At 41.6% G+C, this 18,961-nt stretch overlaps 1 protein-coding gene across 1 annotated transcript; it reads right to left on the reverse strand.

The window, feature by feature from the left end:
• Positions 1 to 6,718: 6,718 nt before the first annotated feature.
• LOC103775131 lies at positions 6,719 to 18,128 on the reverse strand (the record flags this gene model as incomplete). The annotated part of the gene is made up of 7 exons (XM_008942576.1): positions 6,719 to 6,924; positions 8,396 to 8,486; positions 10,383 to 10,489; positions 13,951 to 14,061; positions 15,846 to 15,922; positions 16,769 to 16,907; positions 18,007 to 18,128. Coding segments are annotated over 7 exons (764 nt in total), but the record flags the coding sequence as incomplete, so codon positions are not given.
• Between the last annotated feature and the right edge of the window lie 833 nt (positions 18,129 to 18,961).

The raw sequence follows: 18,961 nt of genomic DNA on the forward strand, positions 1-18,961 counted from the left end.
TCCTCTTGACCCTTACCCTTTAGATATTTATAAGCATTGAGACAGTCCCCTCTCAGTCTTCTCTTCTCCAGGCTAAACAGCACCAGGTCCCTCAGCCTTTCCTCATTAAGAGAGATGTTCCAGTCCTCTAATCATCTTTGCTGACTGCCCTTGGACTCTCTCCAGTAGTTCCCTGTTCCTCTTGAACTGGGGAGCCCAGAACTGGACACAATACTCCAGGTGTGGCCTTACTAGAACAGAGTAGAGGGGGAGGAGAACCTCCCTCAACCTACTGGTCATGGTCTTCTTAATGCACCCCAGGATACCATTGGCCTTCTTGGTTACAAGAGCGCACTGTTGGTTAACTTGTCCACCAAGATTCCAAGGTCCTTCTCCCTGGAGCTGCCCTCCAGCAGGTCAACCCCTAACCTGTACTGGTGCATGGGGTTATTCCTTCCCAGGTGCAGGACTCTGCACTTGTCCTTGTTGAACTTCATTAGTTTTCATTCCCCTTCACTCAATGCCACAGCCTGTCCAGGTCTTGCTGAATCCATCCTCACTACTCCTGATAACCTTCTTTTCCCCCACATGCTTAGAGATGACCTCTAGAATGAGCTGTTTTATCACCTTTCCAGGGATGGAGGTATGACAAATGATTGAGTGAGGTGATGACAAATGATAACTGCTTTCCTCTTTCTGTCCTAAAAAGTGGAAGGAGAGGAACATCCTAGGGAGAGCAAATCTAAAAATTCCTGATATCGGGTCTACAAGTAAATTGGTGCCATCACTGCAGGCGGGGTTGGGACAATATGCTGCTTATGCAGAAAAAAAAAAAAAAAAAAAAAAAGGAGGGAATGGAAAATGCTTAGTAGAAAAGACTTGCAATTAATAGGGAATTTCTGGATTTGGTTTTTTAAGATCTATTTGTTGGTATTCCTGAAAAAGAGAAGTGGGGAATTGCTCCAGCATACATTCATGTAGGAAGCTCCTATGTTACAATCTACAAGGGACTCTGGTGGTAATCAGCTCCAAGCTTTCATACTGCTACCTTGTTCCTGTTGGTAAAGACTCATCCCTAGGGCTGCACAAACATTTAATTTTTTAAATGTGGCAAGTGACACTGAGTTGCAGGAATGAATATGTATAGGTGTGTGTGTATCTCTCTCTCTAAGCATGCCATGACATTCTGTCTCTCTTCCTACCTCGAAACCCCATGTGAAATGCTGGGGTTTGAACCCTGAGCCCCTGAATTAAGGTTGACATATGGGTGATTCCCACAGCCCTTCATACAGAGGGGGTGAGTTTGCCTTATAGCTTCCCCCCAGGGGGCGGCCGGCCCTGCAGGGAGAGCCAGAAGGGAAATGAGCCCCAGGGGTCCCGCACTGAGTTGACAAAGGTCAGGTGTCTGCTTGGGGATAAAAGCTGGGACCACAGGCAGGGGGTCAGGAGTGTCTGTCTGTGGAGTGCACTCCCCAGAGCTTCCTGGTTCAGGGCAGACCTCCTGACTCTCCTGGAGCTGGGCTCTGGTCTGTTTAGACCTTTGTGAATGTGGGCTGATCTGGTGAGAGTCTCCATGTGGGCACCTTTTTCTTATGTGTTTAACTTGCTGGTCTGGCTGTTTCCCATGCCAACTGTGGGCAACCTCGGTTCTCTGTTCATACCGCCTGTTGTGGGCCGAGTCATGTCTTTTGTGGGATCGTTGGGGGTGGCGTCAATTATGTACCAGCTGATTGATCTGTTTGTACCCCCAGCGATCATTCATGGAATGTCCTTCTTGTCTACAATACAGTCTGTGTATTGGTTCATCTTCCTGCTGGTGCTATCATTTTTGTTGGGCCTGGTCATTGGCAGAACACCCATGCCACATTAATCTGCTGTCAAGTAAGGGGTGGAAGTACAGACATTTCCAGAAAAAGCATTTCACATGCGTTTGCCAGCCAAGCAGCATGGCCTCTGTCTCCACTTTTGTCTACAAATACATGCCCCTCTACTGCAGAAGGCTCCCGGTGGCCAGGGGCGAATTTTGAGAGACCCTTTGTTAAAGAGCCGGCAGCGCGCGGTGGCGCTGTGTGTGCCCAGCCCCCGCGCCATCGACACGGGGCAGCCGGGGCCCGGCTCTGTCACGGTGCCTCGGAGGCGAGATGGAGCTGGTTCTGCTAGCGTCTCTGCCAGGAATTCCTAGGGGGGGGGCGAAGCAGCCCCGCAAAACCACTTGCGTCGTTACTCCAGTCAGCGCTGACCTGCAGAAGTGGCTCAGCTGAGGTCGCTGGCTACATTCGCCACTGGTGCCTTCCAGTGATGGAGACAACGTGCAAGCTGCCGCTCTGCTCAGGCGTAGCTTCTGCGTGCCTCCTGCTGCACCACAGGCTGCTCCTGGTGCTGCAAGTGGGGAAAGAGATGACTGAAAAAAGAGATAGGAGAAACCTAAGGGAGAGGAGAGGAGGACATGGATGGTAAGGAATGAAGGAGCTGTATTTGAGTTTTTTCAAGCTTGCCCCACCATCAAGTTTTCCCAAGCATGGGTCATAAGACTCTTCCAGTACTGCTCACTGGGAAAAAGCACACGTGGGAAGTGACTCACCTTTGAGAGCCAGGCTGCCCACACCAAGAATCTGATGTGTTACTTATTTTGTTTTGGTTTTGGTTTGGTTTGGTTTGTTTTTTTTTGTTTAAAAAAACCCACATGATCTTGAGTGATTATATTTGCAGTGTTTTCTGTCTGCAAAGTTAATCTATCATTCTTACCACTTGACACTTTTTGCCTCATCACAGTGGAAAAGTCTTCTTTGGTTTACAGATGTAGTTCTTGATGGATTTAACATTCAGATAGCTCTGTCTGCAGAAGGTAGAGTACTACAGGGAAAGTTAGGCTGCTGGGAAGAGTGGAGCTGCTGTGTGTGCCAAAAACTCCTGGTGATTACAAGCGCTGCAGATGCGCAGCCCCCTCAGATTATTTTGTTCTAACTGAGGCCTACAAATGTGAAATTTCATGATTTATGAGTTGTTCACAACCACAGCATTTCGATGTTGTAGCTGGGGTTAGGACCTCCCACAGGTCACACACGGAGCTGTCTTACACAGGAAGATGGAGGGCACTGGCTGTGCAGCTCAAGAACTGTTTGGGGCAGCAAGGAGCTCAGGGGTTGGCAGCTTGCAATAGGCACCATGCCATCTGCCATAGCTATCACAGAGCTGGTGGCATGCAACCCCCAAAATCTGGGTACCAGCAGAGGTTTGTTTCCTCACCCTCCCTTCCCTCTTCCCAACACCAGTGGACATCTAACAGCAGGGACAGCGTAAAAACTGAGTGCACCAGGAAATAATTATTCATGCCTTTTCAACCCTCTAGTGTGGTCATGCTAGGCTTCCGTTTCAGAGCTGTCTTGTGAAGAAAAGGGCCAGAAAGTCTATCTCAGAGAGTTACTGGTATTTTCTTTGCCTTTCAGGTCTTTTGGAGTAGGTTAGTTTACAAAGAACTGCTTGGCTGTTTAGCACTTTTTATATGACAGTCTCAAAGAAACTGATAGTCAATTAATTCACAACCTTGCTCTGATTTTGGGAGAGCAGTGTAGGGGAAAGGGACCTGGGGGTCCTGGTAGACAGCAGGAGGACCATGAGCCAGCAATGTGCCCTAGTAGCCAAGAAGGCCAATGGCATCCTGGGGTGCAGTAGAAAGGGTGTGGCTAGTCGGTCAAGAGAGGTTCGCCTCCCCCTCTATTCTGCATTGGTGAGGCCGCATCTGGAATATTGTGTCCAGTTCTGGGCCCCTCAGTTCAAGAAGGACAGGGAGCTGCTGGAGAGAGTCCAGTGTAGGGCTACAAAGATGATTAAGTGAGTGGAGCATCTCCCTTATGAGGAAAGGCTGAGGGAGCTGGGTCTCTTTAGCCTGGAGAAAAGGAGACTGAGGGGTGACCTCATCAATGTTTACAAATATGTAAAGGGTGAGTGTCAGGAAGATGGAATTAAGCTTTTTTCAGTGATGACTTGTGATAGGACAAGGGATAATGGGTGCAAATTGGAGCATAGGAGGTTCAAGGTGAATATCAGGAAAAATTTTTTTACTGTGAGGGTGACGGAGCACTGGAACAGGCTGCCCAGAGAGGTTGTGGAGTCTCCTTCACTGGAGTCATTCAAAACCCGCCTGGACGCCTTCCTGTGTGATGTACTCTAGGTGACCCTGCTCTGGCAGGGGGGTTGGACTGGATGATCTTTCGAGGTCCCTTCCAACCCCTATGAGTCTATGATTTTCACGGTAGACACTGAGGCAGAGAAAAGTTCAATCCCCTGGCAAATACTGCCCAATAAATACAGTAGCAGCAGAAGTGAGAGCAAGGACCCAGCATGCTGGAGATCTGATACCTCAGCAGCTTCCTGGAGCCAAAAGAGCAAAACCTGCCTTGAGGCGATACGCAGACTTTCGGGAGGATGTCAGGTCACCTCCGAGCCACCTAAGCATATACAGGGAGGACTGATGTGCTCACTTTCACACAGGGTTTTGCAAACCTCCTCACACCTTATTTCTGCCAGCCTTGTGTGTGGAAATCTGTAACAGGACTAAAAGAGGCCAGATAACAAAAATTTAAAACTGAGAAATTCACATAATACCTTCTTTCACACACTAGTTGTTTCCAGCTCTTCAGTAGATGAGTTAAGCAGGTCAAAACATCCTTAAGAATGGCCCTATGAGCTCTGGCCCTATGAAGCCAAGTTGGGAAGAGATGTCTAAAGGGACAGAGGAGTTGTATTTCTGAGTATCAGTTTAACAAAACTAAACTGAATTAATGACCACCTCCTCTGTGAACATGTCAGGGTGCGGGTTTAAATCAAGGAAAGGGGCAGGAGAGCAAGACAGAAGTTTCAGCAGCTTGAACTCACCTCTTGAGTTTCTCTTGATGTCTAAAAAGGACACGGGGAGCTTCCCTGTTGCACCCTTTGTTGCATATGAGCTCCAGATGTGTGCATGCTATTTCCAGTCAGAGGATACAGATGACATTAAATATGCTGGTGATCTGCTCCAGTCTATTGAACTGTTTTTTATCTGAGATCAACAGCCAAAGAAAGTATGTGAAGACTCAGCATGCAGAAAGGAAACAACTGCAATGAAAGCTATAGTTCCCGTAGTACCAAAACAAGGTGCAGGGCACAGATTATACCCAGTATTGTGAGCCAAAGTTTTGGCAACTTATTCTGGAGATCTTGCAGGACCTCAGGAAGAAGTAAGCAACATTCCGACGTGGTGTTTTCTTCTCACGATCGTAGGTTTCTGAAGTAGCTTTTTGAAAGCCAGTCAGTTTTCCTTTTATAGTGGCCTATTTACACACTCCCAGTTCAGTCACAGCTTCCCCTGTACTGTACTGATCACTATGGTACTCATTTCCTCATTCTGAATTACACAGGCATTTCTTTGCTCAGTCTTTCTTCTCTCCCTGTTAGGTTTGTTAGCCTTGCATTACCTCTGCCCTATTGCTTAGCCTCCCCTAGGTTCCCTTTCTAGGGTCATTTGTCTCATTGACAACCAAGTCATCAACAGTTCAGTTATTGTACCTTAACAGACATTTTAAGAAAAGCTTTCCATATTTGTTCATTCTTAAATGCGTGAAAAATAGACTCAACACAGGATCTGGGCAGTGGTTTGGTATCACGGAAGTTAAACCATCTTCCTCCACTCCAAAGAGACCATGAAGAATACGGCTTCTTATCACTGTCTTTTCTACAGTATGATTTACTGAGGATGTTAGTGAGTGCCCAATGGCCACTGCTCCTTTTTGCTTAAGGCATCTATTATCAAGTTCGCTGACCTGTAAATCATTCGAAGACTGAAATCCAATTTAAAGTTGACCCATTTGCACTGGACATAAGTTGTGTAGCAAACTTCTATACACTAACAATGCTTCTAAATTTGCAATGCACTTAGTCCCAAACTCAAGTTAGTATTTTTGCATTTGGATTGTTAACGTTTGCTAAAACCCAAAATTCTTCAGCTGACTAAATGCCTCACATCCTTAGAACATAAAACCTAAATATAAATGTGGTGGGCGTATGTGGATCTCTTCTCTCTGAGGAGGCTCTGTTACGAATTTTCAATGTTTTACGCCACCACCAAGCCCCCGCTAAGCCGTGACACCTGTTCAGAATTTTCAGCTTCTTAACCCCTTATTACACTTCCTACCATCCCCAGCAGAAGTGCGGGATGTGGAACAGAGTTCTGTCATCCCGCACTTGCTGTAGGAATTCTCAATTGTTCCTCGGTGTCTTTTGGCATTTTACATGAAGAGCCACCTCAAAAGACAAAAAACTGAATGGAAGGACTTGCTTCTCCTAACTGATGCCAGTAGATGCTCCAGTTATCAAACAGACCCTGGAAAGAAAAGCTATAAATTCCATAAGTGGAACATTAAAGATGATACTGTTAATAAATATTATTACTGATAATAAATGGTCTATACCAAAACAAAACAGCAAACTCTAACGTTCTGCAGCTTTTAAGTAACATCACACTGAAAGCATTCTTCTCATTCACTACTCTTGATATATTTAGCAAACATCAGCAGTGCACAATGCTAGTGAATAAAATCTTTCAGCACCACTATGTAGCCATTCTTTCTAACATTCCTGCAAAAATTAAACGAGACATCTCGTAGTTAAAAGTCAATATACTCTATAGAGACAGAATGCGTCCACAAAAAAAACCCTGTTTCAAACCAGAGATAAAACTCAGATTAATCACAGTAAGAATTTTTACTTGATTTATTCACACAAATCAATCCAAAATCATTTTAGATCCAAAATATCTGGTATTACAAGGATACTAGTAAACTTTTCCAGGTCCTAAAGAATCTTGTATAAATGTATTTGTTCAAGTGCTTCTTTGTCAATATCCTTTTCCATATACACATCATAGTTCAGCTGCAGCTCTTCAACCCACCGGCCAAGCTGTATATCTGTCTAAAACAAAGAAAACAAATCCTTAAATTAATGTAACGCTGAGAAACGTAGTGGGAGTTTCAAGGTCAGAACAACATTAAGAAGGCAAGACACAGTAAGAGAGGATTAGTCATTCCATTTATGCAGCAATGATAAATTCATTTATGGAAATGCCATTTAACTTAAATAGGAAAGAATAAAGATAGCTTTAAAAAAAATTATCTCAGTCAATAATCTAGATATTTTGCTAGCATGTTATGACTGCTTCTCTGTATGCATTTGTATAAGCCTCAAACATTCCGACACAAGTGTTGAGGGAAGAGCTAAGTGTACCATGGAAGAATCACAGGTACTTTCTTGTTTTACACCCAGGGAATATTGTATTAAGGCTGCAAAAGGCTTTTCAGGCTTGCCAAGTAACTACTGCTTGCTCCAAGAAAAGGCCAAATGACAACACTGCTGCTCCTGTGGCTGAAGATCTATTTCACCCATCAGCATACAGGCAACAAACGATTCAATTTCTCCAAAGCAGACTACTGTGGTGAGTAAGCCACGTTATAAATAATCTTGTCACGTAGGATCAGAGTTTTGTTTCCTAACTAAAGCCAGCCCACATAATTTGTCTAGGCAACATGCATATACAGCTGTAACCTACTGATGACCTGTGGCAGAGTGGACACAGAGCAGAGGTTGGTCCATCACAAGCAGTTGCTACATGGGGAACAGCAGCAGCACAGGGCACTCAACATCTCTGAAAGTTGCATTGTTGTGCTTGTTTCTAACTGCAATTCAAAGCTATGTCACTGCTCCAAGACTCCTGATGGCAATCACTTGGCTAGCTGGGAGACCACATCTCTCCCAGATCTTCTAGCAGCTTAATACAGGCATATTACAAGTCATTTTCTATGCCGACAGCAGGTCAGAAGACAGAGTATCCTCTGGAATGGTCCTTCTTTAATACGCCCCTTTCTCCCACTGGATCAACAAAACAGTTTGTCATGCTTCAAGGCAATGTGCAAATGTAGAGCTAAACAGAGAAAATATTTTAAGGTTTTTCCTCTAGAAGTTTACAAATACATTTGTACTCCTGAGGTTCTGCCCCTATACCTGGAAGAAGTCTGATGGAAGTGGATGTGATTATCACAAAACTTGGTCACATCGTAATACGGCTTTGAGAATGTTTTGTGGGTTTTTTTTTAACCTCTCAGCTAAGGTATTGTTACTAATGCACACTGTAATACAATGACCCACGCAGCCTAACAATATAGGCTGGGATTTCCATTTTACAGGTGGGGACAGTCTAAAGTATATGAAGATGTGTTGGTGGTCAACATGGAAATAGAATCCAGAATCTTACATCTTTTAGTCTATGCACAAAATTACACATCCTTCCTCACAGCAACACTGGCAAGCAGCTAACCTCAACTACAGGACTGCCACTTTCATAGAAAGTGGCAAAATGTGTTGGCTAAAACCAGACGAGGGAACTTACCTGGAGCTTTGAGAGTGATTCCTTAAGGCCTGGAACTGTCACTAGTAAGGACCCTCTTTTCCTTATATTACAAGCAATGAATTCCCAAGCTCTGAAACATATTAAAATACTTTTATTTAATTCATTTTATATTTATTATTTGTCACCAATTTTTAGGGGGAAAAAAACCCCACATTTGATGTAAAACTAATCTGACTCTTTTACAGTTCAGTGGCCAGAGGTAGACTAAGCTTAAAGACTTGCTCTACATGCTTATCAGTTGTTAATACCTAGGCACGTATCTTTGTAGGAACAAAATCAAACTTCATATTAAAAACAGAGGGACTATATGGTATTACAACGTTGTTTTGTAGCTTTAATTCTGATACATACATACATGTGATTTTGTACAGTCAACACCTTCACCTTGGACTAGGATTAAGCAGTGACATTTGGTCCCTTTAAACTTTTGGTTTTGAACAGACTGAGAAAGTTTGGGCTGTTCAGTCTGGAGAAGAGAAGGCTCTGAGGTGACCTTATTGTGGCCTTCCAGTATCTTAGGGGGGCCTACAAAAAAGCTGGGGAGGGACTTTTTAGGATATCAGGTAGTGACAGGACTAGGGTGAATGGGACAAACCTGGAAGTGGGTAGATTCAGGCTGGATGTGAGGAAGAAATTCTTCACCATGAGAGTGGTGAGACCCTGGAATGGGTTGCCCAGGGAGGTGGTTGAGGCCCCATCCCTGGGGGTCTTTAAGGCCAGGCTGGATGAGGCTCTGGGCAGCCTGATCTAGTGGGAGGTGTCCCTGCTCATGGCAGAGTGGTTGGAACTGGGTGATCCTTGTGGTCCCTTCCAGCCCTGACAGACTCTGATTCTGATTCTGTTTTTCCAGAGGACTTAGTAGTGTTGGCATATTGGTTGGACTTGATGATCTTGGAGGTCTCTTCCAACCTAAAGGATTCTAGGATTCTGAGCACACTGTTTTATTAAGCTTAGCAACAAGCTGCTCTTTAGGTACATACTTTGCAGTTGTGATAAAATATTTCCCTTAAGACATCAGCAATAGAGAGTATTTAAATATAGCCCCTAGCATCCCTTTTTTTTCTGATTTTGCAAGTCAGATCATTTCTCACAGCACAGCAATTCAGACTAAAAAGAACTTAATTTCCACCATTCTTCAAGTGTCATTTGCCTTCATGGTACTAATGCAACATTAAACCACGAACCCCCAAGTTCTTCAAGAATCAAATGAATTATCAGTCATGTGCCTGGAAACAGATTTCCTGGCAATTTGAAACACCCACCACCCTTCACCCATGCAGGCTGTGCATCTCTGGTTGCCATTACTACCTGGGTATCAAGGGCAGCAGGAGAAGCCTTAGCTGAAACTGCGAGGGAGTGTCAGACTGTTGGCTGGGATGGTGAAGACACAGGCACCCTTTCTTTTTGTCTGCCCATTACAAAGGCTCAGTAACTTTGGACAGTAGAGTTATTTATGTTTGAAACTGATGCTGCTGGATTAGTAAAAGCTCGTCTGTGAGTGTCTTGTACATGAAAGAGAAGGACCTTAGCCCCATGTTTGTTTACTACCACGTCCTTACGAAAATGTATTTAGAAATCTCACTAATAACCATGTTTTGCAGTGTATCTATATTAAAGCTCTGATATCCACAAGTCACTGACTTGTCTCCTTTCTGAAGATCAAGCTTTATGCTGTTATAGTAATTTCAGATGTTTTAACAGCAAGACACTATTTTAACAGATCAGTGCAAGGACTCAGGGCAAGGTTTGGGCAGTAATAAACACACTAAGTAGGTTTAACAATAAACAACTGCCATAACACCCTAGCATTTAAGTGTAACAATTAAGGGTAGGTAGTTTAAAACAATTTCCTTATGTAATTTTTGTATGTGACTTGAAAAAGCACAACCTTAAGGTTTTTCATAACTCACAAGGTTACAGATACACTGCCAAAGAAATAGATAACTTGTTTGAACACATAGCTTACCTGGCCTGTTCCTGTCTGTCAAGAAAATATTCAAAGACATTATTCATTACAACAACATCAGCTTTCTGAAGAAGTGAAGCCTGAGTACAGATGTCTGCGTGAACCACCTGAAGGACAGAAATTTCACAAGGCTTAAATTAATTTAAGAAACAAAACAGCCTTCAAGTAGCCATGAAGCCTGGCAACCTAATACAGCACCTGCTACCACTATTTTAATTCAGTCACACAAAAAAACGGTATTTCACTGGCTTCATAGTAGATAAAACTGAAGTTAAAATTAAAAAAGAAAAATTGCATTTATTTTCTCTAATTAAAATACTCTATTCATAATGTTAAATGAAATAAACTACATCTGACTTTCAGTATAGAACACTGCGTGCCATAAAGGATGAGATGATGTATGTGATGGCTGTTACATTTCACTTCCCTGTATTTTATCACAAATGCTCACTGACCTCAGGAAAGAAGCCAAGCTACCTAAAGCTTTTTTTGGGATATTAAAAGGCATCTCACAGGCTCAGTGGATTACTGAGGGATTACAGCTAGAAAAGATACCACAGACCCAGGCTTGACAGGTGAATTCTCGCAACGTATACTGGGACTGGGAATGCTGGAAAGGCGGGGTGCTCAGTGGCACTGGAGGACAGCAAGTGCTTTACCTTACTAAACAACTGCCTCCTCAGTCCACAGAAACTGGTTTGATTTCTTTTACCTTCACCAACCAAAAAGGATATTAACACATCATGTCGTTTTCAAACAGGTGTTATTACAGTGACAGGAGAATATGGATGCTCATTAACACTCTGTCTGACAAGATGTGTTTGATTTCCTCTTAAACACGGAGAAATACATCACATCCCAAATCTGAGGAGAAAAACACATTGGAACACCTTTTGCAGGGATAAGGGAGAGAAAGCCAATCTGAATACTACTTGCATTCCACAGATTTTTTGAAAGTCCCACCCTGTGTATTGAAAATGGACAGAAAATCTGGACGGCTTCCTTCCTGTCTGACCTATTACCATAGATTGTGTTGGGAATATACTAACCTGATGGATTCAATATTTCACATTTTGTCAAATTCTTCCAATATTGCACAGATGTAAAAAGGAATTCTTAATTCTGACAAGAGAGCTGAATCTTAGTATAGAACATCAAAAACACTTATATGTTGAAAAATATTTTGCCCACTTAATGTATTGATACTAGTTCAGATGTCCAGACACTAGAGAAGAAAGTAGCAATTTGACTAGTTGTCAAACTGTTAGTATAAATCTCTCATGAAAGATCTAGTCTCATCATCTAGTTCACGAAAGTTAGAGCTTTTTAGGACAATTAGGGTTGGCAATAATTTATCTTAAAACAGTGCACTGTCATCTGTAGCAGTATAGATGATTAAGAAGTTCAAGCATTCAGGCAGCAGAGAATAAAGATTCAGGCCACCGTCAGCAGTCCGAAATACAGTAGGTCTTGGTTTTCAACACACTTCCTCTGCATAGAGCCACTACTAACTGTAGATTAAAATGAAAGACCATCAGCTGGGGTGGTAGAGGTGTTATGGGTACAGGCTGCCCTGTCATACAGGCCACAGCCACTTGCAGTGGGACAGGACAGTCAGCTTGGGGCAAAACATTCATCGAGATCTGACAGAACTCAATCCAGGAAGGTGCCTACACTGATCGGAAACTTGGGACATGTGTTGATGTTTCCTTGAGTTTAGACCTTAACTGAAAAATGGTCTGCATTGCAGAGTAGGTGACTGTGCTGGCTAAAGTGACCTAAGCAGCCCATTCTCCCCAGATGTTCATTCCTACTGGGGAATGTGGGACTACACAGGCATGTGTGGCTGCACCACAAGCCAGACCCAGGTACCGCTACCACCAAACCTCCACTTTTTTGCTGGGTTCTTCCTCAGCTGCACCGGTTCCCTGACCTGCTTGGCTGCATGCTGGCACAACAGAGGAGGCAGCAACTGATTTTAAAATTGCCCTGTTGTCCAGGGGGATCCACACCAAGCCTTACATGATTACAGGCAATTTCTGAATTGAGGTCTCAGGTTTCCCAAGATCTGTTGAACTGTTTACTTTCCTCCCAGCATCTGTTTGCTCAAATAGCAAAATATGCTAAGCAACTTTCTATATACTTTAACAAACCAAGTGTTAACTGAAGAAACACAAGGTTCCCTCAAATATTTAGCCACTAAAGGCATCATTCCACCCTGCTGTACTTTGGGAACATGCTTGAACAAAAATTTGGAATATCTTGGAAAAACAGCTGTTACTTAAGAGGTGTTTCTTTAAAGTTTTTCAAATTTGAGTCACAAATTATTATCAGCAACTGGATTCTGACTATTTTTCAAGCTGGTATGTATCTCTAGAGAAGAATCATATGGGGGTGAAATAAAAATCTAAGATTGAAATGTTCAAAGCAGCGTGATAACAGGAGTCACATGACTAAATTAGCATTTAATGAGACTCAAATAGCTAAGTCCTCAGGCACTGCTTTGAAAATGTATTATCTTTTTATCTTCATGCTCTGAAATGAATACTTCAGCAGAATTATAAGGTGTGAAGGAAAAACAAAAAGCTGATGATGAAGAATATGCAAGGCTGAGAAGCATGCATATAGATCTCCAGCTCCACTGGACAGAGTTCCTAACTGCACTTTCAGACTCATCACAACAAGGTGTTATGAATACGAAACATATGCTAACGCCAAAGGTTGTGGATAAACTGGCAGCAACCAGGACTGAAGTGGTCAGCCCATTGATACTGCTTACCCTGTGTTAAAAATTTTATGCCTATTATTTCCTTCCAGTTCAAAATTAGTTACTTTAATTCCCAAGAAATTACTACACACAGCAATTTGTGGGACTCCATTCAAGAGTACATGCATGCAACACAGGATTAAAGCCAGTATTCCTCCCAGCACATTTTACTTGCCAGCTTTTGCTGGTAACAAAATAACTGGTATTCTCCAGAAAGGGGAAAAAAAAATTTCTCATTAAAATAGTAGTAGTTATTTCCATAACGGGACAAGGCAAATGGTTCCCATAATGACATTATGGTTTGAAACCCATTTCGTTTGTGGAAGGTACATATACACTGACATTCCAAGAAAGGAAACAGCAATAGCCATAAGTCCTTTAGGTGTTTTTAGATGTAAATCTGCAAATCCTACAAACATATTTTCACTAACATTAATGAAATACAGACATTGAGATTTATTGTTCATGACAGAAACTCTTCATACACTCACTTTCACGTTAGTTAGTGGCAATAATGTCACTGATTTCACTGGGAGAAAAAGCCCAGATTATCTGGTTTGTGTGAGCCAGTAGGTGAGTCCATTGAGGGAAAAAGTCTGAGTGATTCAACACTTTACTGTATTTTGATAATTTCCCTCTTCCTCTCTGCTATTTTTTTTCCTAATACCAAGTCTTTGTTTCTGACCAAAATAAGCAAAGGCAGAAGCTATTCAGAACACTGATTTACCAGCCACTCACATAAACAGGATATCTAGCCCACAGTGGTTAAAAATACATACATTAAACCATATATTTAGTTACCTTTATTCTGTCAATGAACTGGTATTTTGTAATCATCATTTCTTGCAACTGGCAAAAGTCCGCATTCATTTCTACTCCATACAATTGGGATGCTGAGCTATAAAGATAACCCTATATTAGGAAAAGGAAATTTAGTAACTGTGATGCCTTTAAAAGAAGTTCAAAAAATTTCAATTAAATTTGAAAAATAAAACACAGGTAAAGATTAAGAAAGCATTTTTAAACATCAAGCTGAGAAATGTCTTTCAGTGGACATGATGTTTTTCAGAGCTAAGCCCCTGATTTGGCAATTCCTACTTATGTCTCACGAATTTTAAGAGATCCAAAACAATACGTCAAAATAACAAAAAGAAAAGGAAAGCTCCAACTTCAGTTGCAAAACAGATGGAAAATGGTCTAAGAATGAAAAAAGCAGTACAAACCAAGTTACAAAAATAGCATCAGAGGAAAAGACTGTACATTTTTGTTTCTTGGGAGGATGGAAGAAAGAAAATCTCAAGAGAAAAAAAAAAGCCCAAACATGAGACATATACATTAGTCAAAGTGAGTGAAAATGGATGACAACAACGTACCAGTAACATAATGGCACAGTTTGGTGCAGAGTCTTTGTCAGCACCTCTAAGTATTGTACTACCATCACTTTCAGGTGCTTCATACAGGTACATATGAAAAAAGATAAATTACCCTTTAATAACAAGCTCAGAATAATGGTTCAGTTTCAGACTGAGATTTTGGAAAGTTGTTGGAGATGTTAGGAAAAAAACAAAAGTACAAATACTTGATCCTACAGGGCCCTAATGAAGACAGTGCTTTAAGTGCTGTTGTCTCCACTGAACACCATAATTAAACTTTGCCAACAATGGCAAACAAACAATGCTAAAGATACAGAATATCTGAGATGCCTAAGTACCACAATCTAATTATTGTTTTCTGAAACCATTCAACTTAGAGCATAGAAAAGCAAGCTGTGAAGGTGAAGTCACCTCTCCTCCAATACAAACCAATAACATGATTAAAAAGGAGAACTCTTGATTTGAAAAGAGCCATGTTTCCCTTACTTTATTTGAGACTATCTTCTACTCTAGCAATACAAGCACTTAGGTACCTAAAATAAAAAAAAAAAAATCAGGCTAACAAAATTACCATTTAAGGACCCAGTGCTGCAAATATTTACAAATGAGAGTAACCTTCCTCATTTGCGTAGTCCCAAAATTAGACTATTCAGATAAGTAAAATTACATGCTTGAGTGTTTCCAAGGCTGAGCCCTAAACATCCATTGACTTTTGTCAGAAAGTTGTTATGTGTGTTTTGCATTGCTGTTGGCCATATGTTGCACCAGCCATGCCAAAAGCAATCAAAATTGCACTCAAGTTTCTCGATGAAGTATTTTATGTGCATTTTAAAACACAGAGCAGGACAATGTGTTTCTGGAGATGAATTCATATCAAAGTCTTTCTTTGTGTAATTTAGCAGTTTGTCAGCTTCATAAAGGAATTTAACGTAACTAATCTATATATAGACACGGTCAAGACATAGAGGACAAAGTTACTTACGAAGGAGAGACAGAGCAGGAACCAGCAAAAGAGCAGCATGTGTGACAGCAATTTGCTACTCTGGGGGACAACAGACTTTTCCTCTCCATAAGCAAGACCATTTGTATTCCCTCTTGCGAGGAACAGAATAAGAACTGAAATGGCCAATAAACAGCACCTTATACTGTTCAGAGAGTCAGATCAGAGGTGCCTCTCAGAATGACCCATCCAAGATGGAGCAACAAGAGTAGGCAGTCAGAGAAGAGGGAAAATGTTTGTCACAGTAATAAAATATTAATTCCTGTGCTGGAAGTTACCGCAAATAGCACTGCACCAAGCCTGGAGCCAACGTCAACCACTACCTTTCCTGTCAGGTCAGGCAGTACATGGTGATAAAGAAACTTCAGTTCCATGAGGGAAAAGGAATGCGAAATAAACTCTGGGAAATAAGAACAGAACAAAGGTGTTGGGTGGGCAGTACTAGCTACTGTGTTATTAACCAATGAAATATTAATCTGAAGAGTTATCACCACTGAAAACCCATATGGTTTCCTGCCTGAACTAGCGCTGGGGGCCCTGGAAAACCAGGGTCTGCAGATCAGAAGTAGCCTGCCAAGTAGTCTGGCCCAAGCCTGGGGATTCCTTCCCTTACATGGAGAATTTTGAAATCCTTCATGAAACTGAATTACCTTCTTCTGCACAGTGACATATATTAAACAACACAAAACAAGGTAACTTGGAATTAAGTGAAAAAGGAAACATGGTACCTCAACACAAGTCATGCAAACCTTTTAATGGACAGACATATTAATAGCTTGAATTTAAGCTCCATGGTTTTAAGGAACAGAATCTTCTCCATATAAGCCATTCCTTCTTCAATGCCTCTGCTATACCGGCAATAGCATTGATCTGTACACCACACACAAGCTTTAATATGGATGGTGCTTTCTACTGCTTTTCAGCGTGCGAGAGGAGACTGAGGCTACTGCACAGACTTCTACAGTATTGTCTTCCTCTTACATCTTCCTTTTCAGTGGCACATAGCCCTGCCTCTTCCCTGCTCAGTTTTTGTGGCCAGCTAGTGTCACTCGTACACTGCAAATTAATTCAACTTACGTGTGTGGGAGTCTCCTTCCATGGGTTATGGGAAATAATTCTGGCCTGTGTACTGCACCAGTCCGAACAGTCCTTCATCAGCTGGATGTTGTGTTGCACAGCTGAATCACTGCACAAACCAGTTTAGTTAAACTGAATTTGTTTCGTGTGTTCCAAAAAGAGCACTTACCTAAAGATGCAGTCTTGTATGAGCCACACTCTGTGCAGTAGCTCCTACTCATCTTCCCTTCCTCACACAATGAATCAACAAAATCGTCATCATAAAGGAATGCATCAACATGAATCATGGCAAGTGGATGCTGGTGTATCTGAGAAGAAGAACAAAACTTACAAGAGGCACAACCAATTCTCTTCATTTCACTTACACTGTTACAGTTAGTTGTCCCACCATCCTATCTTTCTACAAATCCCAGAGACTGAAATTTTCCCCTACTCAAAAATTACAGGTCAAAATTAAACCATAGAAATCCTGCAGGCAAACTGCATCATCAAACTCCACCAAAATAACTTGTAAGTGAAAGTGAACAAAGGAAGGCAAGCTGCTTTCAAGATCTGAGTAGGAGACCTGCCATGAAGTTTTGTCTCCTTAGTGCTTGCTTAGCTATGGAGGAGGTACAGGGTAAAAGAAGCTTTTTCTCTTCCACTTTAATGAGGAGAACGTAACTTAAATTTAGGAGAATGGGCAGTTTTGCTTCTCAACTTCAGTGTCTGAATACTTCCATCTTCATGCCTTATGCCTCAATCTAGAAACACCCCTGATTCACATGGGTGTAATTTTCAATCAAGAGCATACCCATTGGGATGCTTGCCTTCTCATGATTTCAGGGGTATAACCCTCATCCTTCTACTCCTCCTGCATCCCTCTCCCAGTCTTGCCCAATGTGGCAAATCCACTTTTCCCATTTAAGAGCCACACACAATTTATCTGGGAAATGTGTTAACTTTCCACCTATACTGACAGCTCAAGTAGAAAAGGCATTCTCCCCTCCCACAGAACTCACAGCCCACCTCTTTCTGAGCCATCAGAATCTGAAAAGACCTGGAAATCATTTCTGGCCTGCCCACATTATGGCAACAGTGAAACACTGGCCCTGTATTCTGTTTTCTTTAAGGGGGCTGTTACAGCCTATTATGGAGCTGGCATTAAAGAATCACTGTGACAGGTACTGTACCACACAGAATCAAAGCTTTGCCAAGTAACTTCTGATCAAAGTATTAAGAACTATGAAGTAACTTTCTCAGGGTCACACAATCATATAGCAACAGACCTGAGAACCAAACTCCGATTCCTTTTACCTCAATCTAGTGCTCGTTCTGTTATGAACTACTACCAAAACTGAAATCAGCATAGTCCCCAAACAAATAGTGTGGTTCAGCCAAAAAATGGTTCTGTAACCATTTGCTTACTTTCTCAACAGCTTGATGTTCCGAATTAAACATTGCTTCCATGGGTAAACGATTCCGCAAATCTTCAGCAATGTTTTTGAGCACGACATCATTGTTACTCACCACAAGCTCATCAAAGTCATCTGCAAATCAGGACAAATAAAAATCCCTGAATAATCATACGTAGATCATGTGGACTAAGTGATGACCAGTGCAATACAGTTGCAAGACATAAACAATACCAGATGGGAAAGGTTCTTACCTGAAATGCATTTTTCAGCCTTTGTTAGCTTTCCCAGCCAATGACAGATTTCGATTGTAATAACTTTGCCACTTAAAATAAACGTAGTGCTTTTCTGAAATCTCCAATTATTTTCATATTTATAAACTTATAACCCACATATGATGGTCTGGGCTGCCACCAAAGTGATACTGTTTCAGCTTAAGATATAAAAACATCAAAGATGTTTTTGAACTATTGAAGAAATTACAAAACTTGGGAGTTGCCTGAATGCAGGCTTTTTTTTTTTTTATACAAGTTTCTTTTTATACATACCATCTTTCTAATAAAGTGGTTACAAAAATCTGGGATAATGCATAGTTCAGCAGTTCAAGTTACAATACATTTTGCATTACTTAAACTATCAAGATATTTCAAACGTGAAAGAAAATAGGAATGGATGTAAACCAGTACACTTTTGCAAAGCCATACTGTAAATTCTTGCTATTTTTCCAGGTTATAACTGCAGTACTTTAACTTTTTTTTTTTTTTTTTTTTAAGACATCTAGAAAAAAAGCTTGAGACAGAACCTAGGGAAGTCACTAATCCTTTCCTCTCCCAAGGCTAAATCAATAATGACTGTCACTACTTCTCCACACTATTCTTTCAGAAAAGATTGTTAATGCTGGAGACTCCTCAACCTCCCATAGCACTCTATGCCAGTGCTTGATTACACTCACTAGGACAAAGGAATAC

This window comes from Merops nubicus, unplaced genomic scaffold (assembly GCF_000691845.1).
Source record: "Merops nubicus isolate BGI_N331 unplaced genomic scaffold, ASM69184v1 scaffold10146, whole genome shotgun sequence".
NCBI classification, from domain to species: domain Eukaryota; kingdom Metazoa; phylum Chordata; class Aves; order Coraciiformes; family Meropidae; genus Merops; species Merops nubicus.